Genomic DNA, 25,142 nt, shown 5'->3' on the forward strand with positions numbered 1-25,142 from the left:
AATCCTCATCCCATCAGTAAATAAATGGATCTAACTTTAAAATGAGAGCCAGGTCAGTTTGAGGCAGATTCTGCATACACACAGAAAATTGGAAATCTTAAGATTTTGTCTCTCAAAATGTTGAGACCGAGAGTCAATGGAAAATTTTCAAAACTAACATTGATTGATTCGTGTTAAGAGATAGCAGGAACTGCAGATGCTGGGGAATCTGCGATAACAAGGTGTAGAGCTGGATGAACACAGCAGGACAAGCAGCATCAGAGGAGCAGGAAGGCTGACGTTTCGGGCCTAGACCATTCTTCAGAAATGGGGGAGGGGAAGAGTATTCTGAAATAAACAGGGAGAGAGGGGGAGGTGGATAGAGGAGAAGATAGGTGGAGGGGAGCCAGGTTTAGTAAACTAAGGTGGATAAGTGGAATGGAATCAAGATATAGAGCAGGAGGAAACTCAACTGAATGTTGTTCAAGGACCTGAACGGTGCTGATGTTCCCAGTGGGAAGAGAGAGGAGTTGAAACTGACCCTTAACTGTCTTAGTTCCACAGTTTTTACTGCAGGCCCCTGGCCATCCAGTTGTATTATTATTATTTTTGCAAATGATCTGTAAGGGACATGCTCAATTGAAAATTAATCTCCCAGAGAATAAAAAGATTTATTGTACAATGACGTGTGGGATTGCAACAGATTGGCTAATGGGTCAGTTACACACAATGGCCAAAACTGTTTACCCCATGAAGCAAACAAGATTTCACACATGAGCGTCACTATATCCCTTTTATAACACAATTTATTCAGAGACAGTGACAGCAATGACAGTAAGGGAGAGAAGGAGAACACATTTTCTCTGTTTTGAAGTTGTTAGAAATTTGAAAAGGCAAATGGATTTGAATATGAGGGAGATACATTAACAGGGTTATGTTAATAAAAGTGAGATACAGAACCCAATTGGACAGGAAATAGTACAAGCTCAACAGGTGTACTTCTATGATAAAGAGATGACAAGGTGTAGAGCTGGATGAACACAGCAGATTAGCAGCATCGGAGGAGCAGGAAAGCTGGCATTTTGGGTCTAGACCCTTCTTCAGAAATGGGGGAGGGGAAAGGGATTCTGAAATGAATAAGGAGAAAGGGGGAGGTGGATAGAAGATGATTAGAGGAGAAGATGGATTAGATCCCCTACAGTGTGGAAACAGGCCCTTTGGCCCAACGAGTTCACACCGCCCCTTGAAGCATCCCACCCAGGCCCAACCCTGATAACCCATACACCCCTGAACACTACAGGCAATTTAGCATGGCCAATCCACCTAGCCTGCACATATTTGGACTGTGGGAGGAAACTAGGGCACCCAGAAGAAACCCACGCAGACACAGGGAGAGTGTGCAAACTCCGCACAGACAGTTACCTGAGGCTGGAATCAAACCCGGGTCCCTGGCACTGTGAGGCTGCAGTGCTAACCACTGAGCCACCGTGCCGATAGGTGGAGAGGAGACAGACAGGTCTAAGAGGCAGGAATGGAGCCTGTAGAGGTGACTTTAGGTCGGGAGTTAGGGAGGGGTTGGGTCCATCCGGGGAGGACAGTCAAGTCAAGGGGGTGGGATGAGGTGAGTAGGTAGGAAATAGGGGTGGAACTTGAGGTGGGAGGAGTGGATAGGTGAGAGGAAGGACAGGTTAGGGAGGCGGTGATGAGCTGAGCTGGTTTTGGGATGCAGTGGGGGAAGGGGAGATTTTGAAGCTTGTGAAGCCCACATTGATACCATTGGGCTTCAGGGTTCCCAAGCGGAATATGAGTTGCTGTTCCTGCAACCTTTGGGTGGCATCGCTGTGGCACTGCAGGAGGCCCATGATGGACATGTTGTCCAAGGAGTGGGGTGGGGGGGCGGTTGAAATAGTTCGCAGCTGGAAGGTGCAGTTGTTTGTTGCGAACCAAGCGTAGGTGTTCCACCAAGCCTCAGCGCGGTTTCCCCGAAGTAGAGGAGGCCACATCGGGCACAGCGGATACAATATAACACATTAGCAGATGTGCAGGTGGACATCTGCTTGATATGGAAGATCATCTTGGGGCCTGGGATGGAGGTGAGGGAGGAGGTGTGGGGACAGGTGTAGCACTTCCTGCGGTTGCAGGGAAAAGTGCCAGGTGTGGTGGTGTTGGAGGGGAGTGTGGAGCGGACAAGGGAGTCGCGGAGAGAGTGGTCCCTCCAGGAAGCAGATAATGGTGGGGAGGGAAAAATGTCTTTGGTGGTGGGATTGGATTGCAGATGGCAGAAGTGTCAGAGGATGATGCGTTGGATCTGGAGGTTGGTGGGGTGGTGTGTGAGAACGAGGAAGATTCTGTTTTGGTTGTTATTGCATGGAGGGGTGTGAGGGATGAGTTGTGGGAAATGTGGAAGACACGGTCGAGGGCGTTCTTGACCACTGAGGTGGGGGGCATGTTGCGGTCCTTGAAAAACAACAACATCTGGGTTGTCTGGGAGTGGAAAGCCTCATCGTGGGAGCAGAGGCAAAGCAATTGAGAACAGGGGATGGCATTTTTGCAGGAGGGTGGATGGGAGGAGGTGTATTCTGCATAGCTGTGGGAGTCAGTGGGCTTGAAATGGATATCGGTTTCTAGGTGGTTGCCTGAGATGGAACTGAGAGGTCCAGGAAGGTGAGGGATGTGCTGGAGATGGCCCAGGTGAACTTAAGGTTGGGGTGGAAGGTGTTGGTGAAGTGGATGAACTGATTGAGCACCTTGTGGGAGCAAGAGGCGATGGTGATACAGTTATCAATGTAACGGAGGACGAGGTCAGGCTTAGGGCCAGTGTAGGTACGGAAGAGGGACTGTTCCACGTAACCTACAAAGAGGCAGGCATAGCTTGGGCCCATGCGGGTACCCATGGCCACCCCCTTAGTCTGTAGGAAGTGGGAGGAATCGAAAGAGAAGTTGTTGAGGGTGAGGACGAGTTCAGCTAGGCGGATGAGGGTGTCGGTGGAGGGGGACTGGTCGGGCCTGCGGGACAGGAAGAGGTGGAGAGCCTTTAGGCCATCAGCATGGGGAATGCAGGTGTATAGGGACAGAATGTCTATGGTAAAGATGAGGTGTTAGGGACTGGGGAATCGAAAGTTTTTGAGGAGGTAGAGGGATTGGAGCGGAGGGAGCGGAGAGCTGCCCGTTCTGTGGGGGAGAGGTTGGAGTGGGTGACAGGGGTGGAAAGGTTGAGGCGATTGATGGCAGTTGGAGATGAAGAGGTCGAAGGATGGTAGGAAGCCTTGGGGTGGTGTCCAGGAGGATGGGGTGTGTTGGAGGCGGGAGAAGGGGTCAGTAGAGAGAGGGCTAGGCTCACCATTGAAGAAGTAAGCGCGGAGAAGGAGGCGGCAGAAAAACTATTCAACGTCCGAGTGTGACTGGTATTCATTGATGTGAGGGTGGAGGGGACAAAGTTAAGCCTTTTACTGAGGACTGACTGTTCGTCCTCAGTAAGGGGGAGGCCTTGGGGGTATGGTGAAGACCCGGCAGAGCTGGGTGCTACAGTCTCCTCTGGAGCTGCTGGCTGTGGAGGCGGTGGGCGGAGCGATGTCAGCAGTGGGTGGAGCTACATCAGCAGTGGGCGGAGCAATGACAGCAGGCGTATTTTTACGCTGTGCACCTCAACAATTATCCCTGTTTCACTTTTGCAGAATCCAGGAGTCGATTTTGGCGATGTTTCTGATAGAATTGCACTGCGCAAAAGGTTGAACTGTCGGAGTTTCAGATGGTACAGAGACCATGTCTATCCTGAAATGAGGATCTACAACAACACCATCACCTATGGAGAGGTAACCTGTGAGACTGTCTTCCACATAGTTGCAACCTGAACCTGATAGGGTCTATAACTAATATCCACACAATATTGTGGATTCAGACCCAGGTCCAGAATACTTAAAAACAACATCAAAACAAAACTCCTGCTCCAGTAGTGGGGGAATTCTGCAGGCTCAGAGATGCCATCACTTTCTCATATTGAAACCAAGACCGGATCTGCTGTTTCGAGCGAAAGTAAAATATCACATTGCACTATTTCGAAGAAGAGCGGTGAAATCTTCAGTTCTGTGGCCAATGCTTACCTTATTTTTTTATTCATCTCTGGATGTGGGTGTCGCTGGCTGGGAGGGAGTTCAAATATGCGTTTGCAAAAATGATACCTGGACAGGATATGGGTTAAATCGAGGAGAGTTGATGAAAATTAGGCCTGTGTTCTCCAGAAATTTGATGATCTGACCAAAGTCTTCAGGATGTTAACAGGAAAAGACAGGGTAGATAGTGATAAACTATTTCCACTGTTTGAGGATTCTAGAACCAGGGGACAGTCTGAGAATCAGGGCCAAACCATTCAGGGGCGATGTCAGGAAGCTCTTCAACACACACAGGGTTGGGAGAGATTTGGAACTCTCTTCCACAAACAGCTGTGGATGCTGGGTGAGTTGTTCATTTTAATTCCAAGTGAAATAACTCCACAGAGGCCGGTATCCCAACTTGAAATCACCCTTTATCTACTTGTGCGCAGTACACTGGCTGTAGCTAGCCAGCGCAGGGTTTGTCGCACAAACTGAGGAGATTCTAATCTCCTGTTTTATTTGCCTTATTTTTCCCACTGGGGCAATTCAAATCTCCTGGTTTTATTGGTCAACCAGGGCTTCCCTGATTGGCCCAGGTTAACAAACCCAATCAACAACCTCATAGTCAGAGATAGCAGGAACTGTAAATGCTGGAGTATCTGAGATAACAAGGTGTAGAGCTGGATGAACACAGCAGGTAGGCTGATGTTTTGGGCCCAGACCCTTCTTCAGAAATGGGAGAAGGGGAAGGTCATTCTGAAATAAATAGGGAGACAGGGGGAGATGGATAGAAGATGGATTGAGGAGAAGATAGGTGGAGAGGAGACAGACAGATCAAAGAGATGGGATAGAGTCAGTAAAGGTGAGTGTAGGTGGGGAGGTAGGGAGGGGATAGGTCAGTCCAGGGAGGACGGACAGGTCAAGGGGGCAGGATGAGGTTAGTAGGTAGGAGATGGGGGTGGGGCTTGAGGTGGGAAGAGGGGATAGATGGGGGGAAGGACAGGTTAAGGAGGCAGGGATGAGCTGGGCTGGTTTTGGGATGCAGTAGGGGAAGGGAGATTTTGAAGCTTGAGAAGTCCACATTGATACCATTGGGCTGCAGGGTTCCCAACTGGAATATGAGTTGCTGTTCCTGCAACCTACGGGTGGCACTGCCGGAGGCCTGGGATGGACATGTCCTCTGAGGAATGGGAGGGGGAGTTGAAATGGTTCGCGACTGGGAGGTGCAATTGTTTATTGCGAACCGGGCGTAGGTGTTCTGCAAAGCAGTCCCCAAGCCTCCCCTTGGTTTCCCTGATGTAGAGGAGGCCACAACGGATACAGCGGATACAGTATACCACATTAGCAGATGTGCAGGTGAACAACTGCTTGACGTGGAAGGTCTTCTAACCAGGGGTTTGTATAACTGTAACGTAACGTCTGCATCAGTTGTCTCGATATAAATGCTGGGTGAAACAGAGGCAGCAGATCTTGTTACCTGGAATTGTGGCTGAACACTATGTTGAGGAGGTTTCTATGCTGTTTTATTTTTCTGTGAGCTTTTGAAACCACTTATCCCTTCCGGTTTCCCTCCGTAGTCTCAAGTGACATGTTGAGTAAATTAGAAGACAGTCACTGCCGAATGCACTGTTCAACTCATTCAATGCACACTACATTAATGTTGACTGAGTACATTTTAGTGCACTCTCTCTGATTTCCATGACCACTGGACAGTACCTCGGCTTCTGTTTCCATGCCTTCAGTTGGAAGCTCCTCACTCTCCCAGGAACACAGTGTCTCCCAGTCTAGTTTGTCTGGAGCATGTCATTGTCCCAAAGCTGGAAAGAGAACCTGGTGTGAGAGACAGATGACAGGTATGTTTGAGAGAAGCTTGGTGTGGTGGCTGAGGTAGACAGACAAAAACAGAAATTGCTGGAAAAGCTCAGCAGGTCCGGCAGCATCTGTAGGAGAGAAATCAGAGTTAGCATTTCAGGTTCAGTGACCCTTCCTGAGAATGGTCTTTAGCCTATCTGAGGAATTGTGAATTGGTCACTATACAGCATTCTGACACCATGAGACTGAAATCTGAGTTTGTGACTTTTGATACTGCCACGAAACAAAATTCTCCTTGCATTTCATCCAATTGTCCTGCTTTGGGTGGCACTTTGAATTTCTGTAGCACCTTTCTTTTTGACCTCAGGCCATTCACAGTTGCTTCACAGCCAATGAAATGCATTTGAAGCTCACTGTTGTAGAAATTGCGATTTGTACACAGCAAGATTCCACAAAGAGCAAGGAGATACAGGACTAGGTAGCCGCTTCCTTTTAGTGATATGAGCTGAGGAGTAAACACTGGCCAGGTTAATGGGTAGAGTTCCCTTTCTTTTCTTTGAATTAGTGCTGTGGGATCTTTCGCATCGAGCAGGTGGAGAGAATGGTGATGGGGCCTTGGTTTAACAGTTTCGTCACCATTCTAGGTAACATCATCAGTGAGCCTCCGGTGAAGCGCTGGTGTTATGTCCCACTTTCCATTTATCTGGTTAGATTTCCTTGGGTTGGTGATGTCATTTCCTGTGTTGGTAATGTCATTTCCTGTTCTTTTTCTCAGAGGGTGTTAGATGGGCTCCAAATCAATGTGTTTGTTGATGGAGTTCCAGTTGGAATGCTAAATTGAAGCCCAGTCTACCCACTGACCCAACAAAGCATTTGTTTAATGGGGGCATACCCTGTCACATGGGGCTTCAGAAGGACAGTACCCTGTATGTTTGTCTGGAAGCAGAGTTTGTAAAACCTCTGGAAGAAATGCTCTGCAGTGCAATGGAGTGTGGAACTGTTATTGCTGTTTCTCCAAAGGTCCTGACCTCTCTGTTCACAGCTCTGGACAGGGGAGTTGATCATCCTTTCCTGAAGGAGACATAAAAAGGAAGAATTTAGGGTCTAGACCCGAAACATCAGCCTTGCTCCTCCTACGATGCTGCTTGGCCTACTGTGTTCAACCAGCTCTGCACCTTGTTATCTCAGATTTACTGTGGTTTGGATCTGGAACCCGCTGCCTGAGAGACAATACGTTCAGTCAGGCTTTTCCCCAGGGAATTGGATATGGCTGGAGTGGAGGAGCATCAGAGGTTCGGGAGGATGGAGGAGAAAGCTGGCAAGCTCAGTTGGAGAACGAGCACGGATGCAGCAAGCTGAATGGCCTCCTTGTGAACTGTACAATTCTGTGATTCTGTAAACCCGTTTTGGGACTTGCAAAAATTGAGAAAGTCTTCCTTTGATGTGGGAGAGTCAAAAACCACTTTGATTTGATGTAAATCCTTAAGCTTCTTTACAGAGAGCAGGAGATTTACACAGCGCTCAAAAGATAAATCCATTGATTTCGCTCAGGTTTGCTGATCTCTCGGACAAAATTAGAAAAATGTTAACTTTGCATCCTGTACCTTTTGTGAGTGAGTGTAGCAAATGTAGTGGCTGCACTGTGATTTACTCGTCTCCAATTTAAAACTTGCACAAATGCTGTGGATTTCGTTTCTGGGTAATCACTAAGTGTGGGAGGGTCTGGCGATTGATGGCTTCCCCACAAGGATTCACCCTTGATCACAAGCATCATGAAAATGGATAATTCCCATCTCCAAGATGACCCTGGGGGTGGTGCTGGAAGGGGGGCTAGCAGAGTTGGAAGCATGATCTGGGGGTAGTCGGTGTGGGGGTGATGGGTGTGTGTGTTTCTGACTGGTCTAACTTTACTTTCAGGCTTTTTAAAACCAAACTGTGTTTTGTGATTCAGAGTGGTAAGCATATTTCTCAAAATCACAGCAGTCTGCATACAGTCCCTCCCAAATAGGGCCTGAGGCAGCAGAGGATATTTCCTCAGAGATTAATGCTCTTAAAATAACTGTAGGAAAGCTTTTTTTACATTTTAGCTGTTCTTGCTGACGGTTTCAGAAAGTGCCTTCGTCTCCATTTGCTTCAAGCTTTATACATTGAGCTTCCAATTTCTGATCCCACACTAACAGCAATTTTAATGGCACTGGAGAGAAAAAAACGATGAACAGTTACAATTGTGGAGTTTCACAGGGGCCCAGCAGTCAGCTTATGTATAGAGGTGCAATGGAGTGTGATCAATTGCACAGTAGCATTCCTTCTGCAACACCAGCAAGACCGTCACTTAAAGTAAACCCAAGTAACTTCTTTCACAACCTCATGCCAAATACAATCCAAAAAGAACTGCAGAAGCTGGAAATCAGAAACTGAAACAGAAACCGGTGGCAAAGCTCAGCAGGTCTGGCAGAACGGTTCTGAAGAAGGGACCCAAAACCTTATCTCTGATTTCTCTCCACAGATGCTGCCGGACTTGTTGAGCTTTTCTCGCAGTTTCTGTTCTTGTTTCTGACAATGTGCTGACTTTTTCTGACAAACGAATTGTCCCTGATGTGGTTCCTTTTGCTACAAAGGCCAAAAGACCGGTTTCGGGTTTGTATTAAACATGAGTTGCAAACTCCTACAGGAAGTTCTTTCAGTAAGGCTTGACTTTGAACCTGAATTCCTCTTAATCTAATAGGTACGAAACAGCAAAGCGAGTGGTTACTGCTTAGACCAAGGCTCAGAAGAAGATGACAGAGCTATCCTGTACCCATGTCATGGCATGACCTCTCAGGTAGGAGCATCCATCCATGCGCTACGTACTTGTTTTATCCTTTACGATGTGCATTAGGTAACAACAGCCATCTGTTGGAGATTTTCATTTTGTGTCAGACTGGTTATTTTAGGTCCGTTACATTCCAGAAGCAGCCAGTGCACTTTATAGAACCTAGTCTAATCCTAGTTGACTGAGTTGATGTGCAGGATGTTACCATCAGGCCCGCTGAGCCTCGAAACTGTTGTGAGAGGAGATTAATGATCCTAAAAGCTCTTCTGAAATGGACATTGGATGCTTCTCAAATTTGTCAATGATCTGAGCCTAAACCAAGTGTGCTTAGTGAATGAATCAATGGTGTACTTCTGTGATGATGGGACAATGCAAGGTGCAATGTCATGCAATGGCAAGAACTCTGAACAATCTGTAATCACCATGGCTACCTCAATCAGTGACAGACAGAACTCATCTGTAAGATTCAATAATCACGCTTGAGGAAGCTGAGTTCGAGTTTGTACAGGGTTACATTGGATACATGGCATGGAAAGTGGTCATTTTCTCCAGCCCATCTGTGATTGTTTTGTGTGGAGGGTTGTCCTTCGAAACCGCAAACTCTTAGAGGTGGCAAAGTCAAGAAGTACAATATCTTTTACCAGTAAATTCCTGCAAACACTCTACTCAATCCTCCTCCCATCCTTCCTTACTCAGCTCTACCTTCAAAATGCTCAATTTGCTTCTCTTTCTCAACAGCTGAATGCTCGATAATATTGCTTTTAGCCACAACGCTGTGTGAGCAAGTTCCACATTCTCGCCGCTCTCTGAGTAAAGACCTTTCTTGTGAGTTTCCAGTTGGGTTTCTTGTGTTGACAGCCTCTAGTTTTGCTCTTCACAGATCAGCAACTTACTCGATCAGAAACTTTGAAAATAATCAGACTGAGGCTATTCATCCTCTCCTGATGGCTGTCATCTCACGTTCCTGAGAGAAATCTTGCACAACTTTCTTTTCTGCCTCTCCAATGATTTTTTTAGCCTTTTATAATGTGGACAGCTGAACTCCAACAGTGGCTTAACCAAAGCTCGATACAGCTTTACCACAACCTCTTTCCAATCTGTCCCCATCCTGCCAGAAATAAATCCTAGGGTTTGATTTGCCTTCGTATGGCCTTGCTAGTGTGTGTCGTTATTGCTAGTGATGTATTTTTTTACAGATCCCTTTGCTCCCTCCAGCACATTTAGATTTTGGAAGTAGTGCACAACCTGCTCAGGTTATTGATCAGTATTAGCTCTCACTACCCTCAGTTGGAATGGATTTACTGTAATAAGGAAGTAAGATTTAGGAGCAGCAGCAGGGCCATTCAGCCCCTCTAGCTTGCTCTGCCATTCAGTATTTTCATGGCCAACCTCATCTTGCCTGCTCTCCGTAACTCTTCAACCCGTTAACAAGTAAAAATCACTCTATCTCCCCCTTTGATTTACTCAGTTCCACTGCTGTCTGGGGGAGTGAATTCCACAGATTCACAACTCTTTGAGAGAAGTAATTTCTCCTCAAATCTTTTTAAATAACCTACCCCTTATCCTAAAACTATGACCTCTCCTCATAGATTGTCCCTCATGGGGGAGCATCCTCACTGGGTGAACTTTGTCAATCTTTTCTTTACGTTAGTTCTCCTCTCATTTTTCTAAACTCTAGCGAGTGTGGGTACACTGCTGGAGATGTGATGGGAATCCACTTTGAGAATGGTACTGTGAAAAGTGAAATATGATGTTAATAATGATTGTTATAAAACTGAATTCTCACCATAACGATTGGCTCCAGTGTCAAGAGCCCTTGAAAACTAAGCAATTGAAAATGGGCCAGCAATCTTCAGCCAGAAGTGCTGAGTGGATGATCTATCTCAGCCTCCTCCATTGGTCCCCAGCGTTACAGATACCAGCCTTCAGCCAACTCGATTCACTCCACGTAATATCAAGAAATGTTTCGAGACTCTGAATACTGCAAAATCTTTGGGACCTGACAGTCTTGGGTCAAACATGGACAAAAGAACTGAATTCCAGGGAGTGATATGACAAAGACAGCCCTTGATATCAAGACCACATTGAACCTAGCGTGTGGTCAAGGAGCCCTGGCAAAACTGGAATATCAAGGGGCAAACACTCCGCTGGTTGAAGTCTTACCTGACACATAGGAAGATGGTTGTGGTTGTGGGAGGTCAGTCATCTCAGCTCCAGGACATCTCTGCAGGGGTTCCTCAGGTTAGTGTCCTAGGCCCAAGGCCCAACCATCTTCAGCTGCTTCATCAATGACCTTCCCTCCATCATGAGGTCAGAAGTGGGGATGTTCGCTGGTCATTGCACAGTGTTCAACACTATTCACAACTCCTCAGATACTGAAACAGTCCATGTTCAAATGCAACAAGATCTCGACAGTAGCCTCGCTCCCAACACCCTCCCCACATCCCCCACACACACACACACACACACACACACACACACACACGCACACATGTATACACACACACACAAACACACACACACACACGCACACACACACACACACACACACACACAAACACACACACACACACACACACACACACACACACACACACACACACACACACACACACACACACACACCTCCACGGCATTGTTCCCTGTAACCGGCAAAGGTACAGCACCTACCCATTTACCTCCTCCCTCCTCAGAATCCAAAAGCCCAATCACATTTTCCATGTGAAGCAGCACTTTAGCTGCACTTCCCATGGTCTGGCCTGCTGCATGCATTGCTCGCCGTTTGGTCTCCTTTGCTTTGGGGAGGCAAGTTGCGGGTGGGTGATTAGAGGTTACCATTGACCAGAAACTCATTGGACTCACTACATAAACACAGCCGCTACCAGAGCAGGTCAGAGGTTGGGAGTCCTGCAGCGAGTAACTCACCTCCTGACTCCCCAAAGCCTGTTCATCATCTATAAGGTACAAGTCAGGAGTGTGATGGAATACTCCCCACTTGCCTGGATGGGGGCAGCCCCAACAACACTCAAGAAGCCTGACACCATCCAGGAAAAAGCAGCCCCCACTTGATTGACACCACATCCACAAGCACCCACTCCCTTTGCCAAGCAGCGCAGGCTTGGAGGGCCGAAGGGCCTGTTCCTGTGCTGTAATTTTCTTCGTTCTTTGTTCTACCACCAATGCTCAGTCGCAGCAGTGTGTGCTATCTACAAGATGTACTGCAGAAATTCACGAATAATCTTCAGATAGCACCTTCCAAACCCATGACCACCTCCATCTAGAAGGTCAAGGGCAGCAGACACATAAGATTTGATTTGATTTACTCTTGTTACATGTACTGAGAGACAGTAAAATGTACTCTTCTGTGTGCTCATTAGACAAATCATACCTTGCATAAGTACATCAGGGTAATAGAACAGAATGCAAAATATAGTGTTACAGCTACAGAGAATGTTCGGAGAGAGATCAACTCTAATGCATGAGAGGCCTATTCATAACTCTGATAACAGTGGGGAGGGAGCTGTCCTTAAATCTGTTGGCACATGTTTTCAACCTGACAGAAGAGGGCGGTAGAGAGTATGTCTGGGGAGGGAGGGGCTTTGATGATGTTGGCTGCTGTCCCAAGGCAGTGGGACGTGTAGGTAGAATGGAAGGCCAGTTTTTGTGATAGACGTGGGCTGCGTTTACACTCTCATTTCCTGCACAGCAGTTGGATGCTTTCTGTGGTATATCTATAGAGATTAGTAAGAGACATATCATATTTCCTTTGCCTTCTGAGGAAGTTGGTGTGTTTTCTTGACTGTAGTGTCAATGTGGATGGAACAGGACAGATTATTAGTGATGTCTACTGCTAGGAATGTGAATCTCTCAATCATTTCCACCTCAGCATCTTTCACACAGACAGGGGCATGGCCTGCACTCCCCTTTCTGAAGTTAATGACCAGCTCCTTTATTTTTCTGACATAGATGGAGATATTGATGGCTTTACACCATGCCTTAAGCTCTCGATCTCTTTCCTATACTCTGTCTCGTTGTTATTTGTAATCCTGGAATTCCCTCTTAGGGGCATTGTGGGTCATCCCACAGTGCGTGGACTGCTGCAGTTCAAAAAGGCAGCTCACCACCACCTTCCCAAGGGGCAACTAGAGACAGGCAATTAAATGAAGGCTAACCTGTGATGTCCAAGAAATAATTCCACAGCGGACAGGATCCTGTCACGAAGTCCCCCTATATTTACAGGTGGAGAGTCCTTGTCACTGATCCAGCTCTCAGAGTGAGCAGAACCCCTGACACTCCTGTTTCTGTCTGTCAGCCAGGGCTCCCTAATTGGACCAGATTAACAGCCCCAATCAGGAAATTCATATTCTATCAGGGCCACCTGGATGACCTCATTACAATCCCTACAGCCCGCAAAAATAAATAAAAACCTCAAGGATTGGTGCTGTGATCAGGTTTTGTTGCATACTGTGTAATTACTAAAAATGAATCAATAACTTCAAATGTTAGTTAACGTCACAAGATAGCAGCTATTATCCTCCTGATACATTTGACTTTTGCTCCAAACATCAAGCTTTTCGAACCAAGGGCAGATATTTTTTAATCATGCTGGGGACCTGTGTTTGAATCTCACCACAGTAGACGGTGGAATTTGAATTCAACAAACATCTGGAATTAAGAGTCTAAAGATGACCATGAGTCCATTGTTGATTGTCAGGAAAAACCCATCTGGTTCATTAATACCCCTTAGGGAAGGAAACTGCCATCCTTACCCGGTCTGGCCTACATGTGACTCCAGACCCTAGCAATATGGTTGACTCTTAACTGCCCTCTGGGATGGACAATAAATGCTGCCTAACCCTGCGACACTCTCATCCCATGAATGAATAAAGAAGCTACTACATCTGAATGGGAGGCCAAGCCAGCTACCCTCTCAATAGATATAAATAAAAACCCCAAGGCCATTATTCAAAGAATTGTTGGGAAATTCAGCTTGGCATCTTTCGCCATCTTGTTTTTAACTCTTATGCAAAAGACAACAACTTGCATTTGTACAGCACCTTCGACAGTGGAAAACATCCCAAGATACTTCACTGGAATGCAACAAAACGACGTTTGAAACCAACCTGCGATATGGTGGCAGCCCATCAAAATCTCAGTTGAAGAACTGGGGTTAAGGAGGGGAAAGGTTTAGCGAGAGAACTCTGGAGTGTGGGACCCAGGCAGTGCCTTAATGCTTAAAGTCAGGGGGGTGCTCGAGAGACCTGACTTGGAGGAACACAGAGATCTTGGAGGACTGCAAGACTGGAAGACGTTAAGCAGGCAGAAAGGGCTTGGATGAGACAAGAAAGGCAATTGGAAATATGGGCGATAGTTTTTAAATTAAGACACTTTCAGCGAAGGAGCCAGTGTTGTTCAGTGGTGAGAACAGAGAACAGGAGGGGGAACATGACTGAGCAGTCTTGGATTACTCACTGTGTTGGAAGTCTACACATTAGTTGATATCGCACGTGCTTTTATCTTCCTGCTGTTTGTTTTTGTGTTTCTTTGCTACTGTTTTTAGCAACTGGTAAATTTGTCATCTGTTGTGCTATCACAAGGGATATGATGGAAAGAATGTATATTATTGAGCCAAAATGTGCCCCATCCTACCTGGCTGCATTATTTAAATAAAGCTCTTTTTGTTTCTAGCTTTGCCTTTCATAGAACGTGGGCATCATTGTAAGTTGGAGTTTATTGCTAATTGCCCTTGAGAAGGTGAACTGCCAACTGGAACTATTGTAGTGCCAATAGTGCCAGTTTAGGTCCACGTTACAGAGGGAACTTGTGGGTGTTAGTTTGCTGGTGCGCTCACTGCTCTTACCCTTCAGGGTTTCTCATGGTGCTGACAAAGGGACCTTGGTGATTTGCTGTTGTGCATCTTGTCCCCATTTCAACACAGACAGGGGTGTGACCTTGTTGGATGCCAGCCTACTTCAGCGCCAATAGCAGTGGCCTGGCATCAACTCGAACAGCCACGCCTCATCAATACTCTGCTGGATGTACCTCGATGGCCAAAGTGGCCAGAAGTAGCAAGACCTTGTTGTCCAATCACTGAAATCATTGAGATTAATCCTGACATAAAGCAGGTGAATTGTGATCAGTCGAAAGGTGGAGGGGCCTGCATTTTGGGGAAAACATGAACTCTGATTTCTCTGCACAGATGCTGAGCTTTTTCAGTAATTTCTGTTTCTGTTTTGTAAATATCAAGATAATTCTATGGATTCTATTGGGTGACAAATTCTACAGGTATGCTCTCATGTCACTCCGTTAAAGTCTACTAATGGTCGGTCCATATTACCTGCTGCATTGAGACTGAAGTTCCACTTTAACACCGCGATATTCATTAACCAGCCACAGTTTCCATGGCAATGAGAAATGACCACTTGATTATAATTGAATGGTGTGTGATAGCCCACATTGAATAATCAGGAGTGCATTGAAAGAGATTCACCTGATATTTTTGCTCAATGGTTTTCAGCGAAGAACTGGAGGAGAGAGGCAAATTGTGTCCAATATTCCCTTCTCCAATTCATAGTTTTGAGATTTGCCTGTTTCTCTTAAAAGTTCTAAGTCTTCCTTTTACAGGAACTGCTGGCCCACCCTACACACTCAAGAAAGTTCAGTTCGTCTAAAGCTCTGCCTCTGGCCTCCAAACTTTGACCAACTCACCTACTCCACTTCATGCTCATAGACCTACACCAGCCCCCACTCCACCATCACCTTGCATTTTAAAATTCTTGCTCTGGTTTTTAAATTTACTCTCAGCCCTCATCCCCACCCTTTCTCTTTCCCTGCCTGTGACCTCTACCCTTCTGCTTCTTCAGAGATGTCTACACTTTCTTCCAGTTCTGGAAATCAGCTTCAAATGTGTCACCACCCTTGGGGAATGTGTTGGAAAGTGAAGCTGAGGGATGGGATCAGTTGGGCAGAATTGCAGAACAGGGGTGTCGTGTTACTTCCTCTCGCTCCTATTTCTTATGTTCAGTCAACTCCCTGAGAGTTCTCTGAGCTCTGGATCTGACTCCCGAACCCTTCCTGCTTTTCTTTCCTCTCATGAGATATTGCATGAAACTTGTTTCCTCTTTGACCAGCTGGCAGGGAAACCTCCTTTTCTGTCAATTTCTGTTTGATTTCTGCTCACCTGCAAAGCATCTTGGCAGGCCATCGCTATTTTAAAGGTGCTACATGAATGTTGTTGTTTTAACACCAGCTGATTCTGCACATTTTCGTGTGAAAGCGATGATGTTGATTCACACACACCATGTGTAAGATCATGAACGTGGATTCTATCCAACCCAACCCCAGGTAGACTCCAGGATTGTAGAGAGGTTTCCAACAATCTCAGATTTGCGTTCGGAGCACTGATACTCCACCTAACAAAGAGTGTGAGGAGATAATCTACTTCAGTCCAATTAGGTCTAATTAATTTTAAACTTCATTCATTCATGGGATGTGAACATCGCTAGCAGGGACAACATTTGTTACTCATTTCTAATTGCCCCTTGGGAGTCTGTCGATGAGCCATCTCCTTGAGCTGCTGTACTTCCTACATGATAAACACATTCTCTGTGCCGTTAGAGAGAGAGTTCCAGGTCAGGTTTGTCTGTGGCTCAGAGGGGAGCTGATGTTGTTCAAATGTTTTCTCTACACGTTTTTAATACTAAACTAGTTTGATCCTGATCTAGCCGCTATTGGGGGTGTTAGGGGGTTCAATGCGGCTGGGGAGGGGGAGACTTGAGTGGAGGGAAAGAAAGACTGAAGGGAGAAAGAGACTGCGGTGAGAGATGTACTGAGGGGAGAGAGAAACTGTGGAGTGAGAGAGAGCAAAAGAGACAGAGAGGCTGCAGGGAGAAGCAGAATGCACGGTGAGACAGATTGAAACAACAGGGAGTTAGAGATGTGATGGTGGAAGAAGAGAAAGAAACAGAAGTTGCTGTTAAAGTTCAGCAGATCTGGCAGCATATGTGAAGAGAAAAGTCAGAGTTAACATTTCGGGTCCGATGACCCTTTCTCAGAACAGCATCCGCAGTTATTTTTATTAGAGGCTAGAGGGAGTCTGCAGGAAGAGAGATAAAGCTGGGTGGGAGAGAGAGAGAGAGGAGGGGGGAGGGACAGCAGGGGGAGAGACAGCAGCGAGAGAGAGGTGTAGGGACAGCTGGGAGAGAGGAGGGAGGGATAGCAGTGTTGGAGGGAGGGGTTGAGAGAGAGAGGAGGGGGGAGGCTCAGTGGGGGAGAGACAGAAGGGAGGGACAGCAAGGAGAGAGAGGGGTAGGGGCAGCGGTGCAAGGAACAGCAGGAAGAGAGAAAGAGAGAGAGTGGAGAGACAGCAGTGGGGGAGAGAGAAATGGAGAGACAACAAGGAGAGACGGTGTGGGAGAGGATGAGGGACAGCAGTGGGAGGGACAGCAGGAAGAGAGAGAGAGAGAAAGCAGTGGGAAGAGAGAGAGGGGAGGAGGGACAGCAGGAGGAGAGAGAGAGAGAGAGAGAGAGAGAGGGGAGGGACACTGAGGAGAGAGAGCAAGAGAAGGACAGCAGGGAGTGGGGTGCAAGGAAAGGGAAGGGACAGCAGGGAGGGATAAACTGATAACTCAGATTGGCTTTCACCATTTTCACTTGTCTTCAGAAAATCAAACAAAAACAGGTTAGCTTCAGCTGGTTTCGTTTGAAACGTTTTACATGATATCTGGTTCTAGGGACTGATCTATCCTGGAATTTTTGTTGATGCTGGCTGAATATATAGCGTTATGTGATTGTCTTAAGAAGAGGTAATGTGTAAAACATGGGAACCAGAAGAACTGCGGATGCTGTAAATCAGAAGTTGCTGGAAAAGCTCAGCAGGTCTGGCAGCATCTATGGACGAGAAAAGAGAGTTAACGTTTCGGGTCCTGAGTTCAGAGGAAGGATCACTGGGCCCGAAACGTTAACTCTGTTTTCTCCTCCACAGATGCTGCCAGACCTGCTGAGCTTTACCAGCAGCTTGGTTTATGTAAAACATCGGGTTCAATTGGCTGGATAGCTGGTTATTTTCTATGCAGAATAATATTGTAAGTGTGGCTTCAATTCCAGCACAAGGTTACTATGAGGTTACTATGTAGGACTCTCTTCCTCACCGTCTCCCTTGTCTGGGGTGTGGTGACCCTCTAATAAGCTACCACTAGTCATCTCTCTCTCTCTCTAACGAGAGAACAGCTCTATGACCCAGGGAGGCTACGGTGTCTTTACATATAGTAATCCCATATTAACCTGCCCTACATTTGATTGAACAGAATTGCTGGGGGTGTAAATAAGTCATATCATTTTAAAACATTAATTAAAGCCTGAATAGTTAATGAGTGACATAAATTAAATGTTTAACAGTTACAATCAAAGGGCCTTATCTTGATGAGTGTGACTTGCACTAAACTTGAAATTAACACCAATCAATAAATTTGAATATGTCTTTCCCAATGGCTGGGATCAGAGTGCTTTGTTACTTTGTGTGTGTTTCCCTCTTATCCTGAAATTACATCCCAGATCCTAGAAAATGTCCTTGCAATGAGTAGAAATAATTGCCCACCATTTAGTTGTAGAAGTAGCAGGTAAATTTGAAAGATATTTAACACGCAGTGTCTGGAGTTAGATGGAAAGCTAATGTGGAATCTATCAGACCATCCATTGTTCATAAATCTGTTTGATTTAGTACAGAAAGAAGACATTTGGTCCATTGAGGGTGTGCTTGCTGTACAATATTGATATCCAATTCCCACACTCTGTGTATTCTCATCTAATAGAGCCCCCACCCAACCTTTTGAAATAGTCCACTTTTGAAGGAATTGAGCCCACTGCTACTGAGCTTTCACACAGCATCTTCCAAGTCTACACAACCCCTTGTCAGGTAGAAAACTTGAGTATCGTAGACAGAAGATACACCTTGTCAAAATGTTTCATCTTATTTCAGGACAATTTGCAAGAAATACCAAAATAAAAGGAAAACCACATTCATACTTTTTTCAATTTTCTGAAGAAGGGTCCCGACCCGAAACGTCAAGCTTTCCTGCTCCTCTGATGCTTCTTGGCCTGCTGTGTTCATCCAGCTTCACACCGTGTTACCACATTCATACTGTTTGAAAGGAGCATGCTGATTTGTTGGCAAGTGTGGTTGCCTTAGTGAATGCACCAGTTCCCGATGACTGATAGTTAACTGCTAAACCCTGTTTAAATTTTAAGAAAGGCAGATTGACTGGGATTGGTCAAGCCATTACCCTGAGAAAATGAGATGGAGGATAGTTATCCTAGTGATTTGTTGAGTTGAAACAGGCTTAGTATGTGTCTGTGCTCTTACTGCTGCATGGGGAGAGATAGAAGAGCTGGAAATGAACAGGGTAATCGAGATTGTGATATTTCCTACAGACTGGATCAGCAGTAACATAGCTCTGGGGGGGAAATAAAAGCCTAATAAACATCAATTATGCATCAGAGGTTCGCATTCTATCGACAAATCTGCTAAGCAGATCACAAGTCCTACAAATTGTTACACTGCCTTCACACCAACAGGTTCCTGCATTTCTGCCTCCTCTTGTCAGGGTCTGGATGAAGTCCTTACATTGTCACTACATGACTGATATATTTTATTTCAGGTATGTCCGTGCTAACCAAGGGAATGATGTTGGGTGCAGGGAACCAGAAGCGCCTTTCACTAGAATTAAATGTCTCATGATGATAACATTAGTGGTGAGGGCACCTTGCAGTGTGCTGCCAGTGAGACAGGACTTAGGAACAGCCCTAATACAGAGAGAGCACCTGGATCCAAGTATTAATAAAAACTGAATGATGCACCACTCAGTTTGAGAAACAGTGTCTGGCCATTGTCTTTGTTTGTAAGTATTTTGATCACTCACTGCTTGGGAGAGACTAAGGAACACTGGAGTATGAACGTAAGCCACTTCAGAGCATCTTCCTCATACCACCTCTGTCTGCTTTAAAGCAGCTGCATGAATGTTCCGTTATTTGCAGAGATATCATCTGGAGATGACATACAGGGACAGGAAACGGACTACGTTAAGCTGCCAAGAGCAATGCTCCCTATTGAGGGAAGGTCACGTTACCAGGTCAGAGTGTGAACTCTTCCAGCTGTTACAACTAATCTGCTTTGGAAGCCATCAACCCAGAAGGGACACTGAGTCTGAAAGATCAGTTATCTTGCTGAAATTGAGTAAATTACTCTGGTCGCCACATTACCAAAAGGATGTGGATGCTTTGGAGAGGGTGCAGAGGAGGTTCCCCAGGATGTTACCTGGTATAGAGGGTGCTAGCTATGAAGAGAGGTTGAGTAGATTAGGATTATTTTCACTAGAAAGACAGAGGTTGAGGGGGGACCTGATTGAGGTCTACAAAATCATGAGGGGTATAGACAGAGTGGATAGCAAGAAGATTTTTCCCAGAGTGGGGGACTCAATTACTAGAGGTCATAATTTCAAGGTGAGAGGAGGAAAGTTTAAGGGAGATATGCATGGAAAGTTCTTTACGCAGAGGGTGGTAGGTGCCTGGAACGCGTTGCCAGAGGAGGTGGTGGAGGCGGACACGTTAGTGTCTTTTAAGATGTATCTAGACAGATACATGAATGGGCAGGGAGCAGAGGGATACAGATCCGTGGAAAATAGGCGACAGGTTTAGACAGAGGATCTGGATTTGCACAGGCTTGGAAGGGCCTGTTCCTGTGCTGCAAATTTCTTTGTTCTTTGTTCTTAAAGTACACGAAGGCATATCTCAGGTTTAGCATGAGACCATAAGAAATAGGGGCAGGACTAGGCTGTTTGGCCCCATGAGCCTGCTCAACCACTCAGTAGGATCACTGCTGATCTGAAGTTCCTCCTGTCCACTTTCCTGCCCTTTCAAAGTAATCCTTGCTTCCCGACTGGTGCAGGAAATAGTGATGCAAGGATTAGCTGCAAGCAGTAAGGATGCCCTTGTTGCTGTGAGAGAGTAGTAGGTAAACAGTGATGAAGTGACTACCCAAGGTAACATAGAAGTACCAAATTTTACAGTAAAGAAGGAGGCTTTTCAGCCCATCATGTCTGTAGCAGCTCCCGAAAGAGCTACCATTCTCCAGCTCAATTTCCAAACCCTTTAAATCCATTGATTTCAAACGCATGTCCAACTCTCTTTTGAAATGACCCGTGGAATCCGCCTGTACCACTCTCCCAGGCAGTGCATTCCTAACTCTCTGAATAAAGATGTTTCTCCTCATCCCACTCCCAGCTGTTTTGCTGAGCAATCCTGAAATTGTGACCAACCACCCCCCCACCCCCTCCTTAGTTACTGACATCTTGTACAAAGAAAGAAACTCTTTATTTCTAAGGAAGTGAGAGAGAGAGATGCTGAACAGCATTGAAGCCGCTCATCAGGAATTAAGCCACGGGTGTGAGAGGGAGGAGGACTACTTTGCTGGCCAAATATGAGCAATGATACTGAAGACCACATCAGCTATTGCAGTATTTGTAACAAGTATCAAGCCAAGGAGGTGTAAGAGCCCCTTATGATAAATGACATTCCTAACAGACCATGAGTAAAACTAGGAGAAGATCTCTTCACTCTCACAAGGACTGGTGAGTTTGTGACTGTTGCCTAGTCTTCTGAGTATTTGAAGGCAGACTGTCTGAGGTCAGTGAGATTGTAAGATGCTGGAAAGTGCGCTTCAGTCAGGGCAGCATTCCAGACCAAATGATGAAGAAATTCAAACAGCACGTCATCTCCGCAGTATTCCCAGTCAAATGGAAAGGCTGACGTGGCAGTGAAAATCGCCAAAGGAACTGTAAAGAAATTGAGAAAATCCAGACGCTGTACCCAAACTACTGAGAAACGAACCTATGAAGCCAGAGAAATTAACAAGGAGAAAAAACAAGGAGAAAAATTAACAAGGAGTAAAATTCGGTACTTCTATGTTACCTTGATAAAACACAGAGAAAGATCAGAAAGCCAAATTCCTCTTGGATAAAACTGAAAAATCTTTGTCAGAGCTGAGCATTGAGAACAGGTCAGAGTACAAACATTCAACACTATCAAAAATAGCTCATGTGGCAACTTGGAATCTGTGTGGAACTGTGGTTACCTTAATCGTAGCATCCAGGTATAATGTAGTAATCACAGGCATATTTGTATAAACAAAGGAGCAGTTCCTTTACTGCAGCAGACTCGTGAGTGACCAGAGCTAATGGGAACTGCAGATGCTGGAGAATCTGAGATAACAAAGTGTGGACCAGGATGAACACAGCAGGCCAAGCAGCATCTCAGGAGCACAAAAGCTTTTGTTCTCCTAAGGTGCTGCTTGGCCTGCTGTGTTCATTCAGCTCCACACTTTGTTATCTTAGTGAGTGACCATCAGTGCCAGAAGTCCACTGTAACCTTAACAGTACTTACAGATCAGCATCAACCGTTACCATGGCAATAGCACTCACCAGGGGAATGACAATCACCAGAGAAGGAACGTTCCCTTAAATACTAACCAGGCCAGTACAATTTAAGGATTGTGAAAGCAGCACATAAGCAAAGACTGATGGAAGTGGTACTGACTTGGAGTGTTCTGTAAATGAATGATAATTTGATTTGTTGGCTGTGGTTATTGGGTCTCTTGGGTATATTGTTGCAATTGACAGCACAGGAGAAGTTTTTTTTAATGAAAAGGTGGCTGTTGGAGAAATTCCAGGTCGTGGTTGGCTTCCCATTCTCAAGTAAACCTATCATAGAGACCCCACAGTGTGGGAACAGGCCATTTGGCCCAAGAAGTCCACACCACTCCTCTGAAGAGGATCCCACCCAGACCCATTCCTCTATCCCTGCAATTCCCATATCTAACCCAAACATCCCTGCACGCTATGAGCAATTTTGCATGGCCAACCCACCCAGCCTAAACATCTTTGGACTGTGGGAGAAAGCCCACACTGACACCAGGAGACCATACACACTCTTTGCAGACAGTCAACCAAAGGTGGAATTGAACCCAGGTCTCTGGTACTGTAAGGCTGTTGTGCTAACCACTGTGTCATTGTGCCACTCTATAGTCCTTCTACCTCTGCAGTGTATGCTTTTACTTTAGTTTGTGTCAGTTTGTTAAACACATTATATCAAACAATGATCAGTCATCCTGACTATCTCACCAGCAGAAATCATTTCACATCAACTCCGCTCTCAATAAATCCGAAATGATCTCCTCCTTTAATTTGGATTCTGCCAAACAGACCTCTTCTTTAAATAGGCCCCTCATGGTTCGAGTTCTAACTTATGTAGAATTCCAAAAACAAATTCTTGGCAGTATATATTGAAGCACCCGCCACGTTGGGAAATAAAGCCTTGAAATTCTGATGCTCAAAACAGTCAACTGATTTTAAATTTAAATAATGACATTTGTGACAAAATCAATTTCCAAACGTTTATTTCCTTTCAACCTGCGTGGTACTTTACACTTGATTTCCTGAATCAATTTTGTGCAATCCAATGAAAGCTTGGCCTTTTTACAGCAATCACTGGAAAATATCCATTTATCATTATTTTCCATGTTGACTGCTTTCTACAGAGAGAATCCCAAGCAATTAGCCTCATGATATGCTGTATAGTATCTCTCACAGTGAAAATACTGAACAAGCTCCTCACAATTCATTGATTCATTACACCTTGTTGCAAAGTGGAAATGCATTTAGACGATCTTTTTAAAATGAATTGACAGCTGAGTATGATTACTTCATTTACTCATTAGGAGTGAGCATCTCTGGCTATGCCAACATAGATTGCCATTCCTAATTGCCCCTGGGCAAGGTGCTGGTGATCTGCCTTCTTGAACCATTGCAGTCCCTCAATGGAGGTGCACTGACCATACCATTTCAGGAGGGAATGCCAGGATTTTGACTGAGCGACTGAGAATGCATGGCAAGGTCAATACAAGTCAAGGTGGTGTGTGGCTTCGAGGGGAACTTGTAATTGGCAGAATTCCCATATGTCTGTAAGCCTTGTCTTACTCAGAAAAGTGAGGCAAAATTAAAAGTTGGGATTGTGAACCGTCTGAAGGTGCATAATATACTTTTGCTATTTGGAAACTGAAGTTCCAAAGTGGAGGAAAGATCGATTTTAGTTTTCAGTTCTGCAAAGGTGTGACTGGTTTATTTTAGAAGATCAGAATGTCATTTTGAAAAGTTAAAGGCAGCATTTCCCAGAAATCATATGACCTGAGCTAACTGACTTCGCTCTCCCCTCTAAATCCCAAGCTGGAATCTCAGTCTGAGAATTCCTACTGTAGCTAATTCCCTTCAATCCTGAAGTCACTGACGATGGTACAATTTTGCATTTATCTGCCAGTGATTCAAATATAGTCAAGGTGTGGCCCTGCTGCACCTTAGAACTGCTGTCTTCTTGCAGAGAGATGGCTGGTGACAGTTTAACCTGAGGGTCTAACTGCCTCATGTGAGGGGAGAGGCTGTGAAGGAGAGCCAGTCATAGTTACCTCAGCTTGTATGGAAACTGAACCCGTGCTGTTGGCATCACTCTGCATCATACACCAACTGTCCGACCAACTGAGCTAAAAAAAAAAGCCCTGCCAGTCACACTGGGAATATCCAAACTTTCAACAATTCAAGCGTAAATTAAGCAACTTAGAGGGGTGTAAAGTCTGACTGGGGCTTCGAACACAAGAGGTGAAGGTTTCAGCACATCAGCAATGACAGCCATTTGAAATATCTGTGACATGTTCCTTGCAAATATTTCACAAGCCGTTTTTGTGAGAATATAGTAGATTTTGAACATAGAACCATAGGATAGAATCCCTACAGCATGGAAGCAGGCCATTCGACCCATCAAGTGTGCATTGACTCTCCGAAGAGCATCCCACCCCAACTGCTACCCTATGCCCGCATTCGCTCTGGCTAACCCACCTAACCTGCACAACACCGTGGGCAGTTTAGCGTGGCCAACCACCTAACCTGTACATCTTTGGGTTGTGGGAGAAAACCAGAGCACCCGAGGGCGACCCACACAGTTGCCTGAGGGCAGAGTTGAATCCAGGCCCCTGGCACTGTGAGGCAGCAGTGCTAACCACTGAGCCATCCTGTTGTACCAACTTAGTTCTCACATGTTGCGTATAGCTCAGTGTGAAGCTGTTGTGCTTAAACTGGATGGCCCTGGGAAAACAAATCACAGAAAACACAGCGATTTTTATTGTAATGTATAGATTATAGTGTCATTCTTCATGGCTCACCTTTTGTTGGGATGGGGGCGGGGGGGGTGGTGGTGAGATTCCTTGAAGTACTGATAATTGACTTTGTCATCAGTTTAATCAACATGGAGTTAGGCCACAGGTCAGCCATGATCTCATGGAATGGTGGCACAGATTCAAAGAGCTGAATGGGCTACTCTTATACCTATCTCCTATGTTCCTTCATTTGGTC

At 45.6% G+C, this 25,142-nt stretch overlaps 1 protein-coding gene across 2 annotated transcripts in view; it reads left to right on the plus strand.

Moving 5' to 3' along the window:
• The window catches only part of galnt9 (polypeptide N-acetylgalactosaminyltransferase 9), a 274,221-nt gene that overhangs the window by 205,775 nt on the left and 43,304 nt on the right, over positions 1 to 25,142 (plus strand). For both annotated transcript variants that reach the window (XM_048556262.2, XM_059654892.1), the window contains exons 8-9: positions 3,654 to 3,791; positions 8,608 to 8,703. In XM_048556262.2, the coding sequence (XP_048412219.1) occupies positions 3,654 to 3,791; positions 8,608 to 8,703 (234 nt within the window). The remainder of the gene's footprint in view (positions 1 to 3,653; positions 3,792 to 8,607; positions 8,704 to 25,142) is intronic.

The sequence above is a fragment of the Stegostoma tigrinum genome, chromosome 26 (assembly GCF_030684315.1).
Source record: "Stegostoma tigrinum isolate sSteTig4 chromosome 26, sSteTig4.hap1, whole genome shotgun sequence".
In the NCBI taxonomy this organism is placed as follows: domain Eukaryota; kingdom Metazoa; phylum Chordata; class Chondrichthyes; order Orectolobiformes; family Stegostomatidae; genus Stegostoma; species Stegostoma tigrinum.